The sequence below is a fragment of the Pollachius pollachius genome (genome assembly GCF_949987615.1).
Source record: "Pollachius pollachius genome assembly, chromosome: 16".
NCBI lineage: Eukaryota > Metazoa > Chordata > Actinopteri > Gadiformes > Gadidae > Pollachius > Pollachius pollachius.
In genome coordinates, this window is record NC_136949.1 from 1,053,643 (window position 1) to 1,080,464 (window position 26,822).

Below are 26,822 nucleotides of genomic sequence, written 5' to 3' on the forward strand. Positions count from 1 at the left end.
ATCCTTAAATACAAGAATGAATGTTCTGGCAGCGTTCACTGCACACATTGAATGATGAAGGTGGGGGGGGATATACCGTCACAGGGTTGGTGAGGACCTCCCTCATGTACTCCGCTACAGAGATGGGACCCGTGGATTTGATTTTGGTGATCAGGTGTCGCAGCATCCTGCCGTGCGTCTTGCTGTCCTCCTGCGAGGAGCTGAGACACATGACGTGTTGAGCGGCTCTGGACCCTGCGGAGAGAACCGTGGAGAGGACGGAAGATGGCATTTGAATATCAGTGACATGATAGGCCATGGTTTAGGTGTCATCGATCAGATACGATTGGAAAAGCTTCAACGGGATTTAAACTGTTGAAATTACACGATAACGCACCAGCGGAACGAGCTGGCTGCAAATGTTCTTACCCCGGAGGGCGGAGGTGCTGCCCAGGGTTCTTGAGAGACCGTGGAGCCTCCTCAAAGCGGTCATCATCTCCCTCTGTTCTCCTCAGATCACCTCAGATGGAGTTTAGATGTCTGACTTGATGATCTCAGAGCGCTTTTAGAACTACTAACATGCAGAGATCGTAAGTCACCTCATCCTTCTCTGGAGGTCGTTGACTGACTGTTTACTGTGTTTACATGACATGTACATTTGTGCATTTCCGTGTACTATAACAACATGTGTGTGCGGATTATGAAGGGGTCATAATAATGTAGTTCTGAGAGAATGACCCCAGACCGGCTGTCACGTGTGACCCGGCCGTTCTGTTCAGTGATCTGATTGGCTGGTTAGCACAGCCGCATTTGATTGGTCGACTGTAGCCTCTGAACCTTACCCGCAAATGCTTTTTATATTAAAACATTAAACCACCGTTTAATATTTCGTCTACTCAAATTATTTGCCTGAATAATTAGTAGATTAGTAAAATATGCGTGGACTTTCATTTTATTTTCGGAGAGCATTTCCTAGTCGACGCTGAGTGTTCACTTCCGGGTCAGCTGGTCTCCATGCTGGTTGCAGTCAGCATGGCACCGAAAAACAAGTTCCACAAGGCGGTTGTCAAGAGTAATAATACAACTGTTAAAGAGGAGCCGAAGCCTGAAAGTGAGTATTTAGATGAAGATGGTGATCAGAAGGAGGAGGAGGAGGAGGAGGACGATGAAGAGCTCAACCTGGACGACGTGTTGCTGCTGGGAGGAAAGAAGGTACGTCTGCTGTTAACGTTCACACGGACCAGTTCATATAGACCAGTTTATTTTGACCAGTTAACACAGACCAGTTCACACGGACCCTTTAATACTGACCAGATCACCGAGACCGGATAATAAAGACCAGTTCATATAGACCGGTTCACACAGACCAGTCTATAGACCAGATCATAGACTGGGTCACACAGACCAAATCACCCAGGCTGTTTATTCACGTACTTAAGAGCCGAACGTAGTAGATGCGTAATAACGTTTCAGTCACGATTGCCGTTGTCATCCAAGTTAACCGTTAATCAGGGATCTCCGTTTACAAAGAGTGGGTGACTGCTGATTAACGTGAGAGTTTCCGTCACCATGGCCCTTGGTAACTTTTTCTTCTGACAAATGTACTTACTGTAAGTTGCTTTGGATAGACGGACAGAAGGAAACAGACAGAGGGTAAGAGAAAGACCGATAAAGGTCGTTGGTGGTAGTAAGATGATGAAGGACTGCTCGTTGTGTATTAACGTGATGTTCTGTGTGTTCTCCCCGTTAGTCGGACTTCCTGCTGTTGTCGGGCATCAACGACAACCACGACCTGATCGATGGCGGGAAGAAGGGCGCCATCGACGACCTGGAGCCGGGGGAGCTGGAGAAGTTCATCACCAAGCTCGGCGTCCGCGCCTACGCCTCCCTGCAGATCGTCGCCGACGACGACGTGGACGGAAGCGGCAGCAGCACCAAGAAAAAAAAGGACAAGAAAGCTCCTGCTGACGGCGAGCCGTCGACGGCCAAAGCGGCACCGAAAGCCGACAGCGAACCCGCCGTCGCCGCGGAGACGAAGAAACCCAAGAAAGCCAAAGAGGCGGCGGCGGCGGCGGCGGCGGGAACCAGCGTGAAGAAGGCCAAGCAGAGCGCGGACGTGTTCGAGTTCCACCAGAGGGCCATGCTGCTGATCAAGCCGGGGGGGAAGTGGTTCGACCAGGAGTACACGGCGGAGGGGTGCAGCGAGCCCCAGGACGAGGCCCAGGTGGCGGCCTACAAGGCGCTGGCGGCGCGGCTGTACGAGGCGGAGGAGGGCCAGTACCGCAGCAAGAAGAGCCTGCAGAAGGGCGCCAACTCGGCCTGGATGAAGACGGTGGTGTCCAAGGGCACGCTGGTGGACCGCATGGCCGCCATGACGGTGCTGCTGCAGGACGCGCCGGTGCACGGCCTGCAGCACGTGGAGAGCCTCATCGCCATGGTGAAGAAGAAGGGGGGGCGGCGCATGGGGCTGATGGCGCTGGACACGCTGCGCGAGCTGCTGCTGTCGGACCTGCTGCCCGCCGACCGCAAGCTGCGCTCCTTCGCCCAGCACCCGTTCGGGACGCTGGAGGAGCGCGCCAGCGGCAACCGCGACTCCCGCGACCGCCGCCTCATCCTCTGGTTCTTCGAGCACCGCCTGAAGGCGCTGGTGGCAGAGTTCGTGGCGGCGCTGGAGGAGGTGTCCCGGGACAGCGTGGCGGCCACCAAGAACAAGGCGCTGGCCACGGCGCACGAGCTGCTGTCCCAGCGGCCCGAGCAGGAGAAGGCGCTGCTGGTGCAGGTCGTCAACAAGCTGGGCGACCCCGAGTACAAGATGGCGGCGCGGGCGTCCCACCTGCTGGAGACGCTGCTCCACCGCCACCCCAACATGAAGGCGGTGGTGTGCGGCGAGGTGGAGCGCCTCATGTTCCGGCCCAACATCAGCAGCAAGGCGCAGTACTACGGCGTGTGCTTCCTGAGCCAGGTGCAGCTCAGCCACGAGGAGGCGGCGCTGGCCGGGCGCCTCATCTCCGTCTACTTCACCTTCTTCCGCGCGTGCATCAAGAAGGCGGACGTGGCGTCCAAGATGCTGGGCGCGCTGCTGTCGGGCGTGAACCGCGCCTACCCCTACGCCGTCGCCGGGGACGACAAGGTGAAGGAGCAGCTGGACACGCTGTTCAAGGTGGTGCACGCGGTCAAGTTCAACACGGCGGTGCAGGCGCTCATGCTGCTCTTCCAGGTCATGGACTCGCAGCAGTCGGTGTCGGACCGCTACTACGTGGCGCTCTACAAGTAAGGGGGGGGGGGAGCTGCGCGATTGGTCGGTTCTGGGAGGTGGCAGAGAGAGGGGGGGTTGGGTGGAAGTGATAGTATTGAGAGTATTGTGAATGAAATATGAACACGCAGAACGTGACGGTAGGCTTGAGCGAGGGAGGGGGGTAAAGGGTCCAGGGGAATGTGGTAGGGGTGTCCGGACGGGGGGGGTTGAATCAAGTTTTGATGAGAGACTGAAGGAGACCAAAACAAATGAACAGAATCAAACGGAGCCATGAATTGCTCTGGTGTCAACTCCGAGTTGACACCAGAGCAATTCATGGCTCCGTTTGATTCGGTTCATTTGTTTTGGTCTCCTTCAGTCTCCGAGGAGACACTAAGTGAGACCTTTCTTTTTTCCCCCCCCCCCCCCCCACAGGAAGCTTCTGGACCCCGGGCTGAGTGCCTGCTCCAGGCAGAGCATGTTCCTCAACCTGCTCTACAAGTCCCTGAAGGCGGACGTGGTGCTGCGGCGCGTCAAGGCCTTCGTCAAACGGCTGCTGCAGGTCAGCTGCGAGCAGAACGCCACCTTCGCCTGCGGGGCACTCTTCCTCGTGTCCGAGGTCATGAAGGCCAAGCCCGGGCTGAGGCTCCTGCTGCAGGAGAACGAGGTGAGGAACGCCTCCTCCTCGAGGTGCACGACCGCCCCCCTCCAGGAGGAGATGGAGGAGGGAGAGCGTTAAAGAGGGGGGGGGGGGGTGTTTTGCCACCAGGCGGGAGCGTGATCTGCCTCTTCCTGTGTTTTAGTGACATCACGAGTGGGCGCGTCCACCCAGGTGTATGTTGGATAGATCAGCAGCCTTTGTCTCTTCTCAGGCGGGTGATGAGGAGAACTTCAAAGACCTGGCCGAGGAGGAGGATGACGAAGAGGAGCGGTTTGTAGACGCCGACAAGGTGGTGGAAGAAGAGACGAAGACGACGGTGAAGGAGGATGATGATGATGAGGAGGAGGAGGAGGATGAGGAGAAGCCAGTGCCAGAGAAACCAAAGCCCAAAGGATCATGGGTACACCACCAGAACCTGGAAGGTAACGGAGATCCCTCCACACAGAGCTCGTTAACGACATCCGCTAACGACCTGAGACGACGAGTAAACAACCTGCTTTTAACTTCCTGTCTGTGGGCTGACTTCCTGTCCTTCCAGGGGGCAAGAAAACGGAGACCTACGACCCCTTACACAGGAACCCCATGTTCTGCGGCGCGGACCGCACAACACTATGGGAGCTCCAGCAGGTGGGTAGGGCAGGACTAGTAACCATGGATACGTAGAGATGGGACTCCGGGCGATCACTCTTTAACCTTAAATGGATGAACTTAATTGATCCAGAATTCCTTTGTAACAGTGGTAGTGGGAGACGCAGGATAAGATGTGATACAATAACATATAAAGTAGTGCTCTGGGAGACATAAATAGGTGCTAGAATAAAGACAAACAGAACATCCAGGACCAACAGGGTAAACGGTCTCCATGATGAAGTGGCTGACGTGTGTCTCTCTCTTCCTCTCCTGAACCGTGTCTCTCCCGTCCAGCTGTCTCTCCACTACCACCCGTCCGTCTCCCTGTTCGCCAAGACCATCCTGCAGGTACAGCTCCACCCCCCCCCCCCCCCCCGTCTGTTACTGAGATCATCTGGCTAAATGACTTCCATGTACTCTGTCGTTGGCGAAACCCACCTGAGCAGAGAGGAGTGTGTGTGTGTGTGAGTCTGCCGTTGCCTGCTGTAACCATGGTGATACCCTGACTCTCCTCTGACCAGGGGGACTCGGTCCAGTACACCGGAGATCCGCTCCAGGACTTCACTCTGATCCGCTTCCTCGACCGCTTTGTCTTCAGGAACCCCAAGCAGCTGAAGGGAAAACGTAATCTCTCTCTCTCTCTCTCTCTCTCTCTCTCTCTCTCTCTCTCTCTCTCTCTCTCTCTCTCTCTCTCTCTCTCTCTCTCTCTCTCTCTCTCTCTCTCTAATGGGAAAAATTAAAGTAGATTATGTAAATAATAAAATACACAGATTTATAAATGCATTTACAGTGAAGATAGTCTGAAAGGTTAACATTATAATGTTTAGAAGTTCAACACTCATTGTATAAAATATGATTGCTTACAGAAACAAAATCAAGTGTAAAACTGAGCATTGATTTGTTAATCTCTTATTAACAGATGAGAGCAGTCAACTGTTCAGAGATGAGCATCAGACCGCTGAAAGAACGTGTTCCATGTCTAATGTCCGCTCTGTTCTGTAGAGAACACAGTGACGGTCGTGTTCCATGCCTAATGTCTGCTCTGTTCTGTAGAGAACACGGAGGCCACGGTGATGCGGCCACAGCAGAAGCTGGCCCAGAACAAGATCCGCTCGCTGGCCGGTGAGAGACCGTCTGCTCCAAGATGGAAACACCTACTGATATACACTGTCTTTACGTTGGACCTTCAAACTCTAATTTACTTTAGAAAACATTTGTCTCCTCAGAAGACATTGTATTTATATCACGGTTACGTGTTCCTCTTGCTGACAGATAATTTAAACGGGAACTAAACATGGTATTAAAACACAATTTTGTTGGACTGTGGTAACTCTTGGATAACCCTTTGTTGTTTGTTTTGTCAGTGAACTGCAAGGAGTTCCTGGATAAGGACGAGAGCCAGATCCCAGTGGACCAGGTGTTCTTCTACCGGTAAGAACCGTGTTCATTTAACTGATCCTTCATCATGGTTACCAATAACCAGTTATATTAACACTGTAGGGTAGAATTACTACAGTATCACTCTTTATACTAAGGCAGTATTGTACCATTACTACAATATAACATCAACTATCTGTTCTGGGTAACTAATTCCCCTTGCAGGTACTTTAAGAAGCGCGCCGCGGATAAGTTCCTCCGACGGCCACCAGGGGACAGCGACACGGAGAGCCTAGAGGACGTGGAGGACGACGAGTTTGAGAGGATTCTCGGTAAGATTGGACCAAGATGAGAAAGAAAAACATAATAGCTTTGTTGGCATCGGGTACAAACATAACTTTTATCTTGATAAATTGTTTGATTGCTCTTATATTCCTAGTTATGTAACACCTTCATAGACTGAATAGCAGGTGTGTGTAAATGCTGTTGTGTGTCGTTGTGTAACACCTTCATAGATACATTAGCAGTGTGAACAATGCGTCTGAATCGTTTTCTCCGTCCAGACTCGGTGGAAGGAGACTCGTATTACACAGACCTCGGGGACGTCAACCTGGACTTCGCTGGGTACGACAATCTGTGCTCTGTTAGTCAGCCTGTCTGTCCATCTCAGTAGGACGATCTGTGCTCTGTTAGTCAGCCTGTCTGTCTGTCCACCTCAGTAGGACGATCTGTGCTCTGTTAGTCAGCCTGTCTGTCCACCTCAGTAGGACGATCTGTGCTCTGTCAGCCTGTCCACCTCAGCCCTTACTACAGCGTGTGATTGGTCACCTGCTGACGTCTCTCTCTCGTCTCCCACAGCAACGTGAAGACTCCGACCAATGAGTCGGACTCGGATGACTCGGACCTGGACGACCTGGACGACGACGAGATCTCTCTGGGCAGCCTGGATGAGGAGGACTTCGGAGACGAGATGGGGGAGGAGGGAGGGACCTTCATGAACGACGAAGACGATGACGATGAGGAGGGTGAGGAAGAGGCTGTGGTTTCAGTCCTTCATTTGTGTCTTAACTTGGAAACGTACACTTAATTATAGTACAGTTGTGTAGCGTCTTATCCTAGCTGTCTTTTTTGTATACAGGTAATGGGTTAACCTAGTGACTGTTAGTGCTCGGCACTTGGTTCTATGAACATCCTGACTGTCCCGACAGGCATATATTGTTGTTTCTCTTCCTTCTGACAAATGTACTTATTCTAAGTCGCTTTGGATAAAAGCGTCCTAAATGTAAAGAGGATTTGTACCGGTTCTGTACCTCTGATCTGATGATCTTGTTTTCTCTGGTTCTGCAGTTCCTGAGCTCGAGGAAGGTGACGATGAAGACTTCGCTTTTGATGGTGGGTGGGAACGCACATAGACACCGCCACAACAAACGCACAATTGTTCAACACACAGGAAGTGATGTGGGTCACGATTCAAAACATCTCAAAAGCAGGTCATTGTGTTTCAGTTGCCAAGACGCTAAATCCACTCATTCACTTCACTGATAATTCACCGTTCAATTCAAATGTATATTGCCGTTTTCCACCAACGATGAAGAACCTCACCTGGTTGGTTTTGTGTTTAGATTCAGGAGAAGAGGAGGGGCTTCAAGAGGCCGCACCCCCCAGTAAGAAGAACAAGAGGAAGGCTCCTGCAGAGCTGGACTTCTCCGGCTCCATAGGTCAGTCCCTCTCAACCCCCTGGCTCCATAGGTCAGTCCCTCTCAACCCCTGGCTCCATAGGTCAGTCCCTCTCAACCCCCGGCTCCATAGGTCAGTCCCTCTCAACCCCTGGCTCCATAGGTCAGTCCCTCTCACCCCCCGGCTCCATAGGTCAGTCCCTCTCAACCCCCTGGCTCCATAGGTCAGTCCCTCTCAACCCCTGGCTCCATAGGTCAGTCCCTCTCACCCCCTGGCTCCATAGGTCCTCTCGACTCTGCCTTTGTTGTCTTTAATACATCATACACATTCTGAAGTGAAGGATCCTGGGTGATCTCATATCGACACAAAGTTTCCGAGTGGGTGGAGCTAAAGCAAGGCCGGATGGTTCTTAGCAGCCCTGGAGCGCACACACGCACACACACACACACACACACACACACACACACACACACACACACACACACACACACACACACACACACACACACACACACACACACACACACACACACACACACACACACACACACACACACACACACACACACACACACACACAGCGCCCCCTTCAGTCCAGGCTGAGTCACTAACCGTCTCGTCTCCTACCAGGACCGGCCGGAGCGAAGAGGAAGAGGGGGAGGAAGGACGCCGGCCTGTTCACGTCGGCTGAGGAGGTGAGGAACATGTACTCCGGTTCTGACTGGTTGGACTGGGACTCGTACGGGGCAAGGTCCTACTGGGACCGAAGCTAGAGGCTGCTGGGAAATGCGACCCGTTTACCGCTTCCCACGCTGACTTTTGTGTTTGTGTTCAGTTCGGATCGCTGCTGGACGAGAACGCCGGCTCCAAGTTCGACAACGTCGGGATGAACGCCATGGCCAACAAAGACAAAGCAGGTAGGATCCGGTTTGAACCAGCGCGCGCTAGCCGGAGGGTTCTAGAAGGATTATAAAAGCTGACCTTCTGAGCGGAGAACATTCAGGATACAGTTTTTACAGCGTAAAATATTCCAAGTGCATATTAAGGAGAAACCGGAAACGCAGAGGGATGAAACACAAACCATCGTTGCTGGTTAAATCATAACTTTATTATAGTAGCTAGATGCTAGCCAGACGAAGCTATAAGTCTCAGAGATCCTGGCTCTGTCACAGCGCTTAGAGACGGTCAGTCCGTACAAGAAATCTGTAAAATTCATATCATTCGTCGGGATTTACGTTCTCCTGATGTCCGACTTTGAGAGATCTTTGCGGACCGAGTTGGCGATGCAGACGTGTTTGTTCCTGAAGCCGTGGAGCAGGACTGGTATCAGAACGCAGCCTCACCCCTCTCTCCCCCCCCCCCCCCCCCCCCCACCAGGGCTGAAGCAGCTGAAGTGGGAGTCCCAGCGTGACGACTGGGTCCACGGCCGCGACGCCCAGACCCTGAGGAAGAAGAAGACCGCCTTCAACAAGAAGAAGGACTTTGTGAAGGCCAAGGTGGCGGGAAAAGCCAAAATGGCCAAAAAGGTTTTCAAGAAGAAGAAGTAACTTCCTCTGACCTGGTTCTGGTCCTGGTCCTGGGGGGGGGGGGGTCAGTCGGACTTGGAGGACCAGGTCTGGTGGTCCTGCTCCCGGATGCCGTAGACCCCCGCCCATTCGTTGGACTGGTAGTAAACTGGAAGGGAAAGACGTATTTAGGTCTCATTCAGGGGAGTGGGGATTCAGAGTTCTGACCACACACCACAGACGGACGGTTTGGACAAAGCGTTTTCTGTCATGTTTGTCGCTAACAAAGTTCCCGAGTTACGTCAGCGTTCTAAACGAGAGGGATGACCAGCCAATGGGTGATGAGGGACATCCGTGTTTTGTGTTTGGATCCGAAGCATTTCATATGCAATCAAGGATAAAATATTGGCAATCTCACAATTGAACTGTTATCTTAACGGGCCCGTTTTTACAACCTGCTATAAGGCTGATGAGCCATTACAAACGTTTTTCTTGATTTTTTTATTGATACGTTGACATCACAAGTGGGACTGTACTGGAGGGTGGACCTTCCCACTTGTGAGGTCACCACCGGTGGATTGCCTTGTTGTGACCAATCAGAAGATGGGCCCTTTTAAATTGCTCTTCTCATTGGCTGTTATAGAGGGTTTGGTTTTCAGCTGGTGTGCCCATCTATAAAGGTCACTGCAGCAGTTTACGTCTTAGTCCTACTTAATGAAATAGTATAATATCGTTCTTACCTTCCAGTACAGACGGAAGTCGTCGGTTCATTGTGTTCCTGAAGTCTACGGGACAGAGTGACGGTTTAAATGTGTACATACTATCAAACGGACACGTTGAAATGTCCGTCAGATTACCCTTTATATGTCATTATTTTTTGCTGTTCAATAAACCGTTTTTAAAGCCGTACCTTGACTCGTGTTCATCTTGTGGAAGAGGCCGTACGCGCCGAACACACCTAGCAGCTCGAGGGCGATGAGGCCTTTGAAGAGCCGCTTGGCCAGGGGCTCGAGCGTCCTGGGGGCCATCTGCAGAGCCCGCGGGTTACAGCGAGATCGTGGCATAACAGCACAGCACATTGCGCGATCAGAAAGCCGTACAAACACTTTGCAATCATACCTAGCATCTCTACCTCAGTGCGTAGTCTTAGAGAGAATGACGAACAAGCTTTATGTAACCTGCTTTAGTCGCAAATCTATGGCTGGCTATCGTTTAACGACAGTAGTAGCTGCTCCTTCTGTGGGCAGGGTTCCCAGATTGTGAGGGAAACCTGGCCAAATCTGGCAACCCTGGCTGTGGTCCTCATGAACATGACCTCAGGTGGACCGCTACTCCTCCCGGGTCTAGAGTCACAGCTGAACACCAGACGTACCGTGGTTTGAGTCACACCAGCTGGAGGATATGAACCGTGAGACTCAGACAACCAAAATTTCCACTGTCAGGGCAGGACTACCACTCCGAGGACTACAACCCTGAGGACTACACACCGCGGATGTCCGATATGTGCATTCGACTTCCGGAGTACGGAGTCCCGGTTGGCACAAATGTGTCAGAAGTCGAAACGAATATGTGTTCGTCTTATAATATTTGGCTACTGAACACATGTGTTGATTGAATGTTTAAGTGTGCAACTCAATGTCGGTTCTCATAGTGTATTGTTTATTTAAATGTATATATTTTCACATGGACAACCGATTATGAGGTCGCTGACAAAATAAACTAAAGGTTATAATTCATAACACAAGGCCTGGATTCGATTTGAAACAGTAAAAATGGGTTTCTGTGAGAAAACCATGAATCACATGTGAGTCACACTGGGAATCGAACCATTAACCCATGGTCCATGAAACCAGACCTCCACCAGACCCTGTCCACCAGACCAGTCTACCAGACCAGACCTCCACCAGACCAGACCTCCACCGGACACAGACCTCCACCAGACCAGACCTCCACCGGACCCAGCCCTGCCGGGCCTGGGCGGCGTATGGCTCAGAAGGAAGAGCGGGTTGGCTGGTCACCGGAAGGTTGCTGGTTCGATATTGTAAAGCGCTTTGAATGGCCACCGGTTAGAAAAGCGCGGTATAAATGCAGTCAGTTTACCTCCACGGAACCCAGCCGCGGGGGGGCGAGAGAGAGATAGACTTGTCTTGTCTTCTGAGAAGACATGGAATTATGTTTTTTTTCGCCTTGTTTCCACCTTCTGATTTATTCATATAAGACCGTCGCACCAGAGGCTGATGGACCGACTGAATTCTAAAAGTGTCTTCTGTGTAAACCTCAGTAACGGAGGGATTCTGTAAGTGAATTGGCTTCGGTGAGTCAATGCTAAATATTTAATGTCACCGCCTTGACTGACAGGTCGGGGTGAGATGAGAACATCCGAGCCAGACTTCTGTCATGAATAGTGATTATATTCTGGTCATAACAGGGGCTCCTCGCGACTCAACTCAGTGGGCGTAGTTGGATGCACTGAAACCGTCTATCTACAGACCAATTTATATGATATAGGCCTATTATATATTATAATAAGTTATATATTATCCATTATATTTTATATATTATTAGCTGTAGGCCTGTGTAGCCCAGATATCTGACCCTCCGGGAAAGGCCTATAACGCAATGAATTCAGATGAGAGATTATAGGTTCAATTTAACGCTTCTACATAAAGGTATGTTTTTATCCTGAGCAGAATTAGCCTTCTACAAATAATATGGTTTATTACCATAATGTTAAGGATCGCCTTCATATGCATATTAATTATTCAGCCTATAGCCCATTATACTAGGGCTATAATAATCATTCTTAAAACTCGATAGCAACAATGTTTTTTTTTTAATATATTTTGTTAAGGTAGACAAATAAATGGATTAAATAGCCCATTTGTCAAATAACAACAGCAGGTTTTGGAAAAGCTCTGTTGACTAACGAAAGTGTTTTTTCGAGGATGATCACATATTTACTAAATGTGTGGAATCGAGATTCGGTGAACGCGGACTCATTCTTATCGCAGGGGCTCGATCAATAAGGACCGATGGACTCGGGGTAAACAGGGTGGCCTGAATAATGGCTAAGCAACCATCGAAAGACAGGGTCTCGAACCATCAACCACTTCATCGTCATCCGATGTCTTTCGATTATCCCTCTATCCATCTATCTGCGTGTATCACAATAATAGAGTTTATATCTGTTAATATATTTATATTTATATCTATATATAGATATTTATATATACATCGATATATATCGATATCTTTAATATTTTAGGCCTATATTTACATCCGTATAAAAACACAGCCCTATTTATACAGCATATAGGCCTAGCGGCGCTTCACACGGAATACTCTGTAATTGGGGATGATTGGTTTGGTTCCTGGATTCGCCGTGTCAATAATAAAACATTAAAATGTCACTCGGGCGTCGCGGCTCGACCTGAGCTCCGAGGCTGAGCGCGCGGTCCAAGGGTCCGAGCGTTCAGGGGCGGGGCCTCGCGCTGTTCCGAGCAAATCAGCCATCCCATAACTATTAAAACCGCCAAACATCCAAGTGACTTTCCTCCGCCGAACGACCGAACGTGAGAAAAGCTTTTCCTTAGCGCACGCCTTGAATAAACAAACACACATTTACGTTTTATATTTTCAAAGGCGTTTGAATCCAGATCCTACACTACCTGTGCTGACCCTTGATTGGTCCACCGAGGACAGAGGCTCCGCCCCCCAGGCGTCCAGACCCTGGGATCCGTCCATTCATTAGGGGTTGTGCCAGCGGCGGTGTCCCCCCCCCCCCCTCTCCCCTCCAGGTCTGAGCGAGACGCGGGGAGAGGACTCAGTCGCTCCGAGCCTCACAATGCTGAGCGCCGTGAAAATGGAAGGCCACGATCACGCAGACTGGAGCGGCTACTACGGGGACGCCGAGGTGGGTGTGTGTTTGTGTGGGTGTGTGAGGTTGTCTGTATCGGTTTGTGTTTGTGTGTGTGAGTCTGTGTTTGTATCGGTGTGTGTGTGTGTGTGCGTGTGTGTGTGTGTGTTTGTCTTGGTGTGTGTGTATCGGTGTGTGTCCATGAGTGTACCGTTTATATGTAGTATCGCGCTGTTTATACAACCCTCAGTATTAGCCTTGAGATAATATTAACTTTTGCGATCAAATATTGACCCGACGAGCCGAGGAGGTCTGGATCTGGAGACACGGACCCTAAAACACAGAGAATCACAGAGACAACCGCGTAGGATTAATGATAACATCACAACACGCAAGTGCTTTCTATTGATCTCCTCTAATTAAACTCGTTTCATCGAAGATGCTCATTCATGCTCGTTCTATTGATAGAAAGTGTTTAGTGCATTTTCTAACTCTCTTATTTACTAATTGGTTCTGGATTATTGTTAGGATGAATATTCTGTGGTTCATTTTGCGCCGTTCCTCATGTAAAGTACCGATGACTGATCCCCGCCTCCTCTCCTCCAGAGCTACTCCTCGTTCGGGAGCCTCACCGCGGGGGGCCTCGGGATGACCGCCATGGGGGGCTACATGAGCGCCCCCCCCGGTATGTCCGGCAGCCCGGTCAACGTGTCCTACATGAACCCTGGCGGGGGGGTCAGCCACCACCACCACGCCGTGCCCGGGATGTCCCCGGGCACCGGGGCCATGCACGCGATGGGCGCCGCCGCGGGGGGGATGATGTCCGCGGGAGGGGGCAGCACGAGCCCCCTGGGCGCGCAGTCCGCGTCCATGAACGCGCTGACGCCCTACGGCGGCGTGTCCGTGATGAGCCCGGTGTACGGTGGCCACCAAGCCAACCTCGGCCGCGCGCGCGAGCCACCGAAATCCTACCGGCGGAGCTACACGCACGCGAAGCCCCCGTACTCGTACATCTCGCTGATCACGATGGCCCTGCAGCAGTCCGGCTCCAAGATGCTGACCCTGAACGAGATCTACCAGTGGATCATGGACCTGTTCCCGTTCTACCGGCAGAACCAGCAGCGCTGGCAGAACTCCATCCGCCACTCGCTTTCCTTCAACGACTGCTTCATCAAGGTCCCGCGCTCCTCCGACAAGCCCGGAAAGGGCTCGTTCTGGGCGCTGCATCCCGACTCGGGAAACATGTTCGAGAACGGCTGCTACCTGCGGCGGCAGAAGCGCTTCAAGTGCGAGATCAAGGTGTGCAAGGAGCCCGCCGCGGGGGGGAAGCCCTCGTGCGAGCCGGGCGCGGGCGCGGTGGCCAGCTGCACGGACAGCCGCGGCGCGGGGACCGAGTCGCCACACGTGCACGCGTCCCCGGTGAAGGAGACCAAGCGCGCCGCTGCGGCGGCGGCCAGCGAGTCCAAACCGCTGCGGGCGCACGAGGTGTCCACCACCAGCCCCGCGCGCCTTCCGTCTCCCGAGCTCCAGACGCACCAGCTCTTCGCCCATCATCATCATCCTCATCATCATCCCCATCACCCGCACTCGGTGCTCGTGCACGACGCGCACGCCGCGGGACAGCTGAAGCCCGAGCACCACCCGCTCCATCACCATTACTCCTTCAACCACCCGTTCTCCATCAACAACCTCATGTCGGAGCAGCAGAGCCACCTGCGGACGTACGACCAGGTCATGGGCTACGGGTACGGCTCCACCGCCGGCTCAGGGGCCCTCTGCATGGGGCCCATGGCCGCCAAGGCCTCGTTCGACGGCTCCACGCCCGCCGACACCTCCTACTACCAGGGGATGTACTCCCGGCCGGTCATGAACTCCACGTGAGAGGCCCGGACCCGGGGCTGGACCCGGGACTATACTGGGGGGCTGTCGGAGCGGCCGGGACCCGGGGCTGTACCCGGGACTAGGGACTGTGAGACGGACCGTATATTTGTATAAATGAGCGCTTGGTTCGGTGGTTGGCTGAGGGGTCGAAGCCCCGTCCGCAGGGTCTGGGGAGCGGGTTCGCGATGCTCTTTTCTAAGGATGCGACGTAAATAAACGAACAATGCCATCCGTATTTGTGTAGAAAAAAAATCTTTATATTAAAATATAATCTGAATGTTGTCTCCTAAAATGTTATTTTTTTATTCTAGTAGAAAGGTCTTGGGAAATCCGGTAAACATATTTCAGCTAGGCGATTTAAATGATTCCAATAATGTGGGAAAGGTATTATATACTGGGCTTCATTGTTTTAACTTTAGATTATACCATTTAAATCAAAGAAGATAAGCCTTAATTTTCTCTATTTTAATTATAATCTAATATATCCGGTATTTTTTTGGACGATGCATTTAATACTAATCTCCAGAGATGACGTGTGAGCTGCAGGTCACCGAGAAGTGCCGAGATAAGACGCGGGGAACAGAGAACAATAGGCCGTCTGATCAGCCGATAACTCCGCGGACTCGAACCCGCGCCCCAATCAAAGGCCCTCAGTGGATACCGGATAAGCAACTCGAGCCTGAAGGGATCGTTCCGAGTATAATTCGTTCCGCATTCGTTATTTGGTTATTCTGACGGCTGTAGGCCCACTTCCTTTAAAGTAGGCCCTTTTAGGACCCGTTAAAAAAAACTACCACTACATTTAAAAGAAAGATCAAACAAGAAAAAAACTTAATATGCAACCTAGGCTTTACACTGTGGACCTGTAAACTACAGAGCTATACACTGTGACTATAGATATCTAAAGGATCTAGGCCTGTGTTGATTGGACCCATACACTATGGAAAGGACCAATACACAGAGAGGACCTATACACTATAATGTATGGGTCCAAACATTATGCGCTTTCTTTTTAAATCGTTTTTTCTCCTCTTGATATCTTTCATGCTGACAATGTCTAGGATGTCATAAGGTTCTTACACAAATCTAAAGTAAATCATTAAATACATTTGAACTCAGAATCGTCATGTATTCCAATGTGAGCATACAATTATGGGCATAGGCCAACGGCATGAGAAATTAATTTCCACCATCTGTAATCAAGGCAATAGCCTACTAACACCAACATCTAAATGTAGGCCTACATAAAAACAACAACAACAACAACAACCACAACGACGGAAGGCCTTCGAAATAAAAACATTTATTTTCTTTAGGCCTAATATTTATTTAACCTTGCCGACTTCGGACTGTTTGGTGTTGTTGAGTCCGAGGCTCCGAGCAGGCCTCAGACTGGGTCCAGACTGGTACCAGAATGGGACTCCATGGGACCAGACTGGGACAGGTCCCGTTTGCGGAGTAGCGTTAAATTTGAGGCAACAAACGGTTTGAAATATTCGAGTTGCGCTTCAGCAAAATCAGACGACTTTTGGTCCTAGACGACCGCCCGCTGAGAAGTGGAAGTTAGACCCTTCCATGGACGTTAGACCCCACCGTGGACCCTGTTCGACCCTGTCTAGCGGGTGGTTCACGAAACCAGAAACCGACACCAGCGTCATGTCGAAATAAAAAGCGAGACGTTACAAGAGCGAGTGAGAGCGCATCTGGGGCGCTGCGGACGCGCCGGGCGCCGGGGGAGAGACCGAGCGGCCCGGCCAATTCTGGCGCACTGGTGCGAAATATCTAGGAGACACTTTCAGGGACCAGCCGTTTACATTGGTAGACAGAGTCCTCTGAGTCAACACGGGCCATTGACTCACTGAGCGGACCCACATTCTGAACCAGCCGCTATCTCATCACACACACGCACAAGCACACGCACACACACACTTTACAAATTGGTTTTCAATAAATCTCATGTTATCAGAGGTACGCGACACTGATAGATGTAAATGCCTTGCCTTATTAAAAAGGGAATTAACGTGTTTTTATTCCTAAAATGAGAAATAGTCTAAAATGAGACTATCCTCACCTCCATTTACATTGAGGGCATTTATCAGACGCTTTTGTAGAAAGAGACTCACAATAAGTGCATTTGTCAGAAGAAATAGAAACAAAAATAAATCGTCAGGATGTTCAAGGGCCAATCCCTCACAATTGCTTGGTTAATAAGACACTACACAACGCTAAGAAAAAAGTATATAATCTTAAATGAATATCATTGCTGAAACATTTGGGCCTTTTTTAATTTCCCAGCGTTAGCGAGTGTACGGATTAAAGATTCTTCCAGTATTCAGATACACACAAACAGAGCTTCCCCCGCAAGCTGAACACCACCAGCCAGTCACTGAGACCTTTCACCAGTCCTCATGTCCTCATGACTGACTCCCAGACCACGAGAACCTGGTTCTGCGAGCAAGCTCCGACGCCAAACATGACCCTGGAGAACCTCCCAGAAGATGTGCATTGGAGGACAAAGCGTCTGCTAAATGCCCTGAATGTAAAACGTAGAATGTTAACCGTTTATTATTATATATAGTAGTGTGAGAGTATCTGCGGTCTGGTTTGTACCCTCAAGCAACCCTTCACCAGGTTATAACCTCCGTGAGAACCTCCGGGGTTCCCCCCGGGCCGAGGGGTGAGGGACCCGGGGCCGGTGAGGGACCCGGGGCCTGGCAGGGTCGGATCAGTGGGATTAGAGATGTAGGTACAATGCAACACCCCGACACCACCCACAGACGCTGATCCCCCAGGATCACAGCTAACACCATTAGCTAACACCATTAGCAGCAGAATGAGTCCCACCGGGAGGCCGGCCGTTCCCTCAATGGGGATTTGAACTAGCAGCCCGAGAATGGAGTCTAGAGGCTCTCGGATGGAGTCAGTGGCCTCAGTGGGGTCACGACTGTAAGACCAGCGGCATGGAGGACTGAAAGCAGGGATGAATCAAGGCAACACACAGCCTAGCCAACCTTAAGGGAGCCAGGCTGAACTAGCCAGCCGTGCTAATCTTGGCAGCCGTGCTAATCTTGCCAGGCGTGCTAACTGAGCCAGGCTTGCTAATCGAGCCAGCCGTGCTAACCAAGCTAGGCATGCTAACCTAGCCAGCCGTGCTAACCTAGCTAGTGGTATAAGCGGTGTGGGGAACGTTTCTAAAGCAGACACATGAATTAGACGAAGCTAACATCAGATCAATAGATCGGCCAACGGTTTTATCTACTTAATGTAAGGGTGGAAAAGTATAAAGGTAAAAGTGCAAAAGTACTTTGACTCAACAAGTGACCATTGAGTCCACTCTACTCTGTAAATGTATACTGTAATAATACAGACTGTATACTGTAAATACAACTTTAGGAAAATGTTGTCCATAACTGTTGAAAAAAACAGGACAAAACGTCCAGCCAAGTCCAGGCAGACAAATCTACACTCGGGATTCAAACTCGCGCCTGGGATGGGGGTACATCACTACAGCCCCCGTGTGGGATCCTTCTGAGGACGACCAGTAACTGAGAACAAGGGTTCACTGAACCCTCTCTATGGAACCAAAGGACCCTCAGATCATCAACACCTCTCTCCATCTCCCAATAACCATCAAATCATCGTGCCGGTCGGCCATCTGATCAGTGTGGTGGCCGTGAACAGCTCCAGGCTGAACCTCTACTGTAGAGACACTGAACGTCTGTCCCTCATTTAACCTCTCCAACGACCCACATCCATCCTGGTTCGCTCCACAGGTAACAACACAAGGTGCACTTGATGGATGGTCTGTGGAAATGTACTCAGAACGACTGTTGACTAGTGGTGGAAACCACGTCAGCAGAGTGACGATCAAGAGCAACAATACGCACACCAAGTTCTCTCTGCTCACCGTTGAATAAGGTGAACCAAGAGTCACTTGTTCAGGGTTCACCAACACTCTGCTACTCCCCCCCACCCCTCTTAAGCACTTATTGTATGTTGTACATCCTTGCGCTTAAAAATAGTATTTAGCATCATGTAGCATCTTATCCTAGCTATCTCTGTTGTATACGGGGAATGGGTTAACCTAGTGATTGTTAGCGCTCGGCACTTGGTTCTATGAACATCCCTACTGTACCGACAGAGAGATATTGTTGTTTCTCTTTCTTCTGACCAATGGGCTTATTGTAAGTCGCTTTGGACAAAAGCGTCTAAACGGCCACCCCTTCACACAAACCCCTTCAGAGCACGGGGGGTGGACGAGGCCCTGTTGACGCCCTGCTCCAACAGTCAGGTCAGTGGAGTGCCCTTCACAGGTTTGTTTGGTCGGTGGAGATCAGGTCGAGCCCGGCCAGTTTAAACATTAACAACCCCACCTCCTCCCCTCCTCCACCCGCACACCACCATCGCTCAGTACCTCGCACCAGGTTTGGGGAAAACACTTAATCTGGTGACGGGTGGCTTGGGGGCACAAACCAGACCACAGACACTCTCAAACTTCTATATATAGCAATATATGGTTTACATTTTACATTGTTTAAAGCCACTTACAATAAGTACATTTGTCAGCTAGGGTAAGTATATATAGCGGTACTAGTATATACATAGTAGTACATATTATATTCCAGCACTCATATACACGATATTATTAATATATAGTACAAACAATACTAGTATATGACGTAAAGCGATCCAGTGAGATCCGGTCGATCAATGAGTGGGTAGGGGCGACCCATCCGGTTCAAACGGGTTCAGTAGATGCTCTCAGGTGGGCTGCAGGCTGCGGACATCGGGGTTCGACCCCAGAACCTTTGGGCCGGGGGTCAAACCCCTTCACCCCCCTCACCCCTCGGGCTGCTCCCAGATGTTCACACACAGCGGGCGAAGGGAAGCCGATAGAAGCGATCGAAGACGGACCGCTCAGCGTTCCCGTTCGCCTCGACATGCTTGCATAGCAGGAGCGAAGTTTAATGACAAGGGGGGGGGGGGGGGGGGGGGTTGGAGGTAAACACAGCCAGAGAGGCGTTTAACGGAACCCCTGCTTGATAGGTGGACGGCCCCGTCGGCTTAAAGCAATTAATTCAGCATTCTGACATAAACTCCTCACTCAGCGCGACAGCTTGGGCCTCAGAAAGGAGTGAGTTCTCCTGGGAACAGACGGGAGATGGCAGACTCTCTTTCTGCCCCTGCTCTGTTTGCTCTCTGGCTCTGAGAGCAATCTTCCCCCGGCAGAATGAAATGCAAGGACACAAACAATGTGCTGGGAGGAGAGAATAGGGCCAGGGGAGAATGAGCAGTTTGGAATATTTGCTCAGTGGCAGAGCAGTCACAAAGGCAGAGCCCCAGCTCCCACAAAGAAGGACCCTCTCCCCTTTTGTTGGCTGTGGATCTCCTCACCCTAACCCTGGACATAAAAAACACATTCATACGTTTTCTGTTTCCTCATTTTTGTTAATTGCAAAACTATAAAAAACCCTCTTTTCACGGTGGGATTGTACCATCATGAGACTTAGCGGTGGTGTGTGTCCTTTGATTTGTGTACCATTCGATGCGGTTTGAGCTCGGGCCAGCTGTGAGGCTGCCCAGGTCTGTCCCTGCATGTGCTAAAGTTTGCTTTGGGAACGGCGAATGTTGATCTTGACATTTGTTGTTTAATGAGCGCTTTCCAGCTCCCGAAACGCTTTAGCTTTTGGAAAAATTTAAGAAATCATTGATTTATTTCTGCGAGGGCTGAGATCTGTGATGAAAAGCGACGGCTCTATCAGCTTCCTGACTTCTAGCTGTTGTTGACATTTGGTCTAGTCTCTCGTGGCCCCCGCCCGCGGCTCTCTGGGTGGCCCAGACTTAAAGCCATATACAACTCTGCTAAGCCGTTTTCACCTTTAAGAAAGCGTCTTTGTACATCGCTATGAATGGCAAAACAGATGTTTAGCTAAAACCCAGTGGTCTCTGATCTGGGCCGAGCCTGTCGACCGATTCCCCGCCATTAATTCACTTTCTCCCGTCTCTTCTTTGGTTCTTGTTCCATATCGAACACGTACGTTTCCAAAACTTTAAATTCACCCTTTGATGCCGCGGTGTTCCCCCTCTGCCTCTCCCCGCCGTGACTCCCCACTGAGCCTCCTCACTGTCCTCCTCACTGTCCTCCTCCCTGAGCCTCCTCACTGTCCTCCTCACTGTCCTCCTCACTGAGCCTCCTCACTGTCCTCCTCCCTGAGCCTCCTCACTGTCCTCCTCAACGTCCTCCTCACTGTCCTCCTCACTGAGCCTCCTCACTGAGCCTCCTCACTTAGCCTCCTCACTGTCCTCCTCCCTGAGCCTCCTCACTGAGCCTCCACACTGAGCCTCCTCACTGTCCTCCTCACCGTCCTCCACTCGACACTCGAGGCGTAACCCGTCCTCCGCGGTCCTGAATGGAGTAATGGCCGCCGTGTGAAGGGCTTTGTCAAACACTCCGGACCTGAGGGGCTGGAGATCTCCCCTCGTTCCCTCCTGACCCCGCTGTGGCACCGGCCTAGGTATGCGCTCAGTGTTTGCCAAGGCATCCATCTTTGGCTGAGCTCTCGCTCTCTAAAGAACATGCATTCCCCGAACCCTTCCCTTATTTGAGATCTACTTGGGCGCAGCGTTTCTTTGCGGATCCGTCACCCGGGATGACGGAGAGGGGTGGCGTTCTTTGGTTAAGGGGTGCAGGGTGGGTGGTGTTTGAAGTGCTGTTGACGGTACAATGCGGCGGTTGTGTTGCCGTAGCAGACACTCGACCACGGTGTAAGTCGTGAAGTCATAAGGGTCGCAGCGATAACAACGCCTGACTCAGGAGGAATGCGGAACCAGGAACGCAGGTGAGCTGAATGCAGGCTTTGTGTCGTCGGAGCGGACGGAGTGCCCGGCATTACTCACACCAAGAAAGAACCGCCAATAAAACTCAACTGAGGTCGAGGGTTCAATCTCCTGAGAGGCTCAACTCTGAACTGTCACCGTTAACACAGGTGTATCCAAGCCTCTGTACGACTTCAGAGGTCAAGACAAACTGTCGATTGTAAGGTGTGAGAAATTAAGGTTGGGTGATTCTTGAGTTCCATCAGGGAAGTTAAAACAACTGATTGTGATCTCCTCTCTTTGCTAAATCATACTACTTTAAGTCCTTTCTAGTGGAGGATATGACCAGCAGGACCTGAACCAGAACCACACAATGGGTGAACCGGACCATAGAGGTGTTAGCTGGGCCTGGTCCGGTTTCCACAGTCAGCTCTACGATAGGGAACCATGCTGACCCCCACTGCCGGCTCCATTGTGTCGTGCGGTTGGCTTCACCGACGTTTAAAATGCAAAGAATAGTAAGGAGGAACTTTGGCCCAGCGGCCGAGGGGAGAGAGAGAAGTGCCTCTGAGATACAGATGACATTAAAGGAGGAAGGGGGTTCTCTGGTTGTGTCAACACACCGCGTCGCGCGGCCATCAGTACGGGCTGTTTGACGGAACCCTCTAAGGGCAGGGCTCATGCTCACCATGTGACCTTGTGACCTCACAGATGGCCCACCAATCCGCTCAAAGGACAGAGAATAGTTGATTTAAGTCAGTTTTAAAGCTGCTGTGAAATGTGTGTTAAAATCAATATGTAGGAATGTTTTTTTTAAAGATTTGACCGACCGTATACATATCCTCTTTTCGTGTTCATTTATTGATGTTGAGGTTAATTATTTACTGAATATGAAAATAAATATTGAACAAATAGATGCCTATTGAGTCCTTATATAAGCTTATAGATATATATATATATATACTGCCCTCAACGAGGTAACGAACAGCTAAGGAGAATCACAATCGATTTATATTGTGGGCTCACTGATTGGTTGGAGGATGGAAGGATGAGATGGAAACAAATCAAAAGAATTTAAACACCAGAGGGGAGCCCAGTCGTTTTAACGTCATCATCCAACCCAGAGTTGAGTCTGGGTTATGGAGCTGGAGATTAGAACATGCTCATTAAAATGTCTATGGCCCTAGATGAATTATACTATAAACATATACATATTCAATAAAATAGTATCCATGTTTATCAAATACAATTAGCTCTGCTTTTTTATCAGGCAGATATATTCTGAATATATATTGTTTTTCAGCTAATGTAAGACTTTAACTGTGTCTTGGCTAGGCTAGGCTAGGCTAGGCTAGGCTAGGCACTATCATCATTCAAGCATTCCAACTAATTCCAACTCGGCAAATTCCATAAAGATTGTTTTTTTTATTTAGTTACTTAAAGCGGTTTCCTTTGGTTTGATTCTTGGTCAGCCCGACTATACAGATTAACATTGTTCATTATATATATCTATTATATTTAATATTATATATATATATATATAGTATGGGAGCAGATCAGAGGCTGCGTTGGCAGAATGAGGAGGTTTGTGTTGTTCTGCCACATGAAAGTTGGGATGCAGTAGTACCAGAGGACCTGGACCTGGACCAGGACCAGGACCAGGACCAGCATCAGGACCAGGACCAGCATCAGGACCAGGACCAGGACCAGCATCAGGACCAGGACCAGGACAAGGACCAGAGGCCCAGAGGACCAGAGGACCAGAGGACCAGCTCCCTAGGACCAGCCCCCCAGGGGACCAGCCTCCTGGGACCATAGGACTTGTCCTTGGGTCTGAGGGGAACAAAGGACGGGTCGGAGCGACCCGTTAATCATTGACTGTGTTAGAGCCCTCCTCCTTTCTATTCTCTGCTGCCGGGTTTTCTGGTCGGCACGTGACGCGTGGCGGAGGAGGAGGGAAGCCGGTGAGCAAACACAGGTGTTGGGGAGTTAGCGGGGCTGCCAGGGGCTACAGCAAACACGGGCCACCACGCCACACCCAGCCTCAGCTACACTGTTTACCTCTCTCTCTCTCTCTCTCTCTCTGTCTCTCTCTCTCTCTCTCTCTCTCTCTGTCTCTCTCTCTCTCTCTCTCTCTCTCTCTCTCTCTCTCTCTCTCTCTCTCTCTCTCTCTCTCTCTCTCTCATTTATAGAGTCATTGCGTCGGCTCTGAAGACAAAACCAATGTGTTTAACTCAAGTGGGGTTATTTGACTCTGAGGGCCCTGGCGGCCCCCCACTGGCAGGCCCCCGGTGATGGGGCCCCAGTGGGAGGGGCCCACTGGTAGGGGATAAGGGGGATAGGACTATTTGGAATATTTCGGATGAGAAAGATGGTCTTTAAAACGGCTTTAATATATTTGTTTTGGTGATTTTATCGATTTTGCTATGATCATAAGACTGACAGTTGTGCGATGGAATACTATATGATAGGCTGCATAAACGGTTAAACGCGCTCTTTAACATATATGTCATTGATTGATTGTAATGATACAAAATCAACGACAACCCAGAGTTGTGTTCTGGAGAGAACCAGTGCAGAGGAGAACAGAGCTGCAGCATCTCTGCCCCCACCGGGCACACCGTCGGTCCGTGCACACCGCTCCACCGTGCACACTGTGGGTCTGTGCACGTAGGACTATGTGCACTCTGAGCCAGCTGCCAGACATCACCTGTCTCCCAGGTAAACAGAACAGACTGTGTGTGTGTGTGTGTGTGTGTGTGTGTGTGTGTGTGTGTGTGTGTGTGTGTGTGTGTGTGTGTGTGTGTGTGTGTGTGTTGGGTCTCTTTGCTGGGAGGCCGAGCTAGTATAATGGGAGGCTTACAATAGCAGCTAGCAGTGTGTGCGCGTGTGTGTATATGAGCTGTTGATTTGACAAATAGGCGAAGGTTTTATCTCTGAGAGGATGACCGACTGGCCAGAAAGAATTGAACACTACAGAAGCACCAGTCTACTCCAATCCAGTGTTCCGGTCCAGTCTATTCTAATCCAGTTCAATTCTACTCCAGTCCAGTGTTCCGGTCCAGTCTATTCTAATCCAGTTCAATTCTACTCCAGTCCAGTGTTCCGGTCCAGTCTATTCTAATCCAGTTCAATTCTACTCCAGTCCAGTGTTCCGGTCCCAGTCCATTCTAATCCAGTTCAATTCTACTCCAGTCCAGTGTTCCGGTCCCATTCCATTCTAATCCAGTTCAATTCTACTCCAGTCCAGTGTTCCGGTCCCAGTCCATTTCAATCCGGTTCCAGGGTTTCCTCGGCCCTGGGTCTGAGCTAGCAGACCCATGTGGGCCCTCGGAGCGGCTATAAAACACCACCGCTGTCAAGATGGAGGACAGCAGCGACACCCCCGTGTGAGGGGGGGGGGGGGGGGGTCGGCCCTCACACAGAACCCGCCTGTTTGAGTGGGGGGTGGGGGGGGGAGGCTGGTTTGGAGTTCAGTTCCCAGCAGTTCTGTACAAACAGTCTTAAAGCTTTTGTCATGGGAGTACTGAAACATGTTCTAGGACTTTATTTGACCTACAGGAACTACTTTAAATCCAAATTTTCTATTATTGAATTTCCTTAAAACTGTGCATCGGGTGAGGACGATTATTAAGGCCAATAGACAGTGTGTCCATAAGAGTCAGTGTGTGTGTGTGTGTGTGTGTGTGTGCGCGTGCGTGAAAAACCAGAGACCCTTTGGGTCAAATTCAAAGGCTGGATGACCTTGTCGGGGTGACCTCACCTTGACCCTAACCCTAACTCAACATGACCTCTCTCAGAAACTTTCGCCGCCGTGTTGAGACACCACAGGCCTGGGGTGCGTTCCAATAGTGGATTCTGTGTCCCCTGGCTTCAGTTCTCCAGATATTGACCCCACGGTCCAAACACGACGTATTGACGAGCAGATTAAAGCGGTCCAAGCAGCCTCCGCCTCAGGCTGCTTCAACGGTTCCCACACAGGGCGTGCTTTGGAGACGTCATTAGACTACCATGAAGGAAGTCTGAAGGCTGTGATTGGTCCATATCAGGTCTTACTGTACGTTCAAACCAAAAGCTATAAAGCGTTTTGAGCAATAAACGCCCATTCACTTCCTATTAGACATGCGCGATAAAGCGATAGGAGCGATTGAACGCTTGAGCGATAGCTTTAAAGCTTTTAAGCTTTAAATGAAAGTTGAAAACAGACCAACTTTATGCAAATAGCTATCAGCGATTTAGCTGTTAATGACCGGACAATCAATCAGAATGTTCTGAGGAGCACGACAGAACGTTCAAATGGTTCACGTGATGAGCGATAAGAGCGATCAAAATATTTTGGGCAGCGTTGGGTTTTGAGCTATTCTGCGATTTTGCATCTTTTACAGCTTTTGGTGTGAACGTACAGTAAGGGTTGTTATTGGTCCAGATCTGGTCTGAAGGCTGTGATTGGTCCAGATCAAGTCTGAAGGCTGTGATTGGTTCAGATCAGGTCTGAGGGTTCTGATTGGTCCAGATCAGGTCTGAGAGGTTGTGATTGGTCCAGATCAAGTCTGAAGGGTTGTTATTGGTCCAGATCTGGTCTGAAGGCTGTGATTGGTCCAGATCAAGTCTGAAGGCTGTGATTGGTTCAGATCAGGTCTGAGGGTTCTGATTGGTCCAGATCAGGTCTGAAGGGTTGTGATTGGTCCAGATCAAGTCTGAAGGCTGTGATTGGCCCTGATCAGGTCTGACGGCTGTGATTGGCCCAGATCAGGTCTGAAGGTTCTGATTGGCCCACAGCTGAACTTTATTTCACATAAAGTTTCCTCCTCCTCGACCACTGACTGATATTTCTCATCTCCTCGAGGGTATAGTGAACGAGCAGCAGGAAGTGGGAGATTGTGTTGGAACACAGCCCTGATGTGCATGTTGGCTGACAACCCCTTTGTCCTGCGAGCCAATCAGGGCCTGACAAAGCCCAATGCAAACAAGAGCTGATGGGGGGGCCATGAGGAGGTTTGTTTAGTGGAAGCGAGGGAGGGGATCCCTGAAGGACCCCGGACCCCTCAGACATCCAGGCAGGGCACGGCAGCGAACACACGTGACGGTGCAAGGGCAGTCCAGAGCCGACCACAACGCATGGGGCATTTACAATTAGGGCATTTAGCAGACGCTTTTATCCAAACGCGACTTACATCGGTTAATACACACATTGACACACCGACG

General features: G+C 50.5%; 4 protein-coding genes across 5 annotated transcripts in view; 2 read left to right on the forward strand and 2 right to left on the reverse strand.

Annotated features, from left to right (window-relative positions):
- Positions 1-656, reverse strand: part of ndufaf7 (NADH:ubiquinone oxidoreductase complex assembly factor 7) — a 7,088-nt gene extending 6,432 nt beyond the window's left edge. Inside the window, exons 1-2 of the mRNA XM_079753771.1 lie at positions 409-656; positions 77-234 (exon numbers count right to left, since the gene is read on the reverse strand). Coding sequence (XP_079609897.1) covers positions 77-234; positions 409-475 — 225 coding nt within the window. The 5' untranslated portion in view covers positions 476-656. The remainder of the gene's footprint in view (positions 1-76; positions 235-408) is intronic.
- A 337-nt stretch (positions 657-993) lies between these two features.
- On the forward strand, positions 994-9,965 carry cebpz (CCAAT enhancer binding protein zeta; the record flags this gene model as incomplete). The annotated part of the gene is made up of 17 exons (XM_079753514.1): positions 994-1,191; positions 1,730-3,249; positions 3,650-3,881; positions 4,087-4,297; positions 4,414-4,502; positions 4,800-4,853; positions 5,027-5,129; positions 5,559-5,627; positions 5,870-5,936; positions 6,108-6,214; positions 6,446-6,506; positions 6,741-6,907; positions 7,230-7,274; positions 7,505-7,600; positions 8,190-8,254; positions 8,395-8,476; positions 8,937-9,965. 17 exons carry the CDS (start codon positions 994-996, stop codon positions 9,104-9,106), a joined length of 3,336 nt encoding a protein of 1,111 aa, XP_079609640.1. The 3' UTR covers positions 9,107-9,965.
- Positions 8,658-10,576, reverse strand: LOC307087851 (protein CEBPZOS-like). Of its 2 annotated transcripts, none has more exons than XM_079753515.1 (5): positions 10,437-10,576; positions 9,975-10,092; positions 9,805-9,849; positions 9,118-9,233; positions 8,658-9,001 (listed from the first exon to the last, which is right to left on the reverse strand). In XM_079753515.1, the coding sequence occupies exons 2-4, from the start codon at positions 10,090-10,092 to the stop codon at positions 9,151-9,153; spliced, it is 246 nt and encodes an 81-aa protein (XP_079609641.1). In that variant the 5' UTR covers positions 10,437-10,576; the 3' UTR covers positions 8,658-9,001; positions 9,118-9,150. The 2 variants fall into 2 exon arrangements, with proteins under 2 accessions (XP_079609641.1, XP_079609642.1); XM_079753516.1 differs by having other exon boundaries at positions 8,938-9,021.
- A 2,332-nt stretch (positions 10,577-12,908) lies between these two features.
- Positions 12,909-14,801, forward strand: LOC307088054 (hepatocyte nuclear factor 3-beta-like; the record flags this gene model as incomplete). The annotated part of the gene is made up of 2 exons (XM_079753815.1): positions 12,909-12,977; positions 13,527-14,801. 2 exons carry the CDS (start codon positions 12,909-12,911, stop codon positions 14,799-14,801), a joined length of 1,344 nt encoding a protein of 447 aa, XP_079609941.1.
- Positions 14,802-26,822: the final 12,021 nt, after the last annotated feature.

Excerpts from the sequence above, each read along its gene's own strand:
- LOC307087851 (XM_079753515.1), bottom strand. The coding sequence starts at position 10,092 with ATGGCCCCCAGGACGCTCGAGCCCCTGGCCAAGCGGCTCTTCAAAGGC. Across the intron at positions 9,850-9,974 it reads CAAGATGAACACGAGTCAAG|ACTTCAGGAACACAATGAAC; the intron begins GTACGGCTTTAA and ends TCTGTCCCGTAG. Across the intron at positions 9,234-9,804 it reads ACTTCCGTCTGTACTGGAAG|TTTACTACCAGTCCAACGAA; the intron begins GTAAGAACGATA and ends TTTCCCTTCCAG.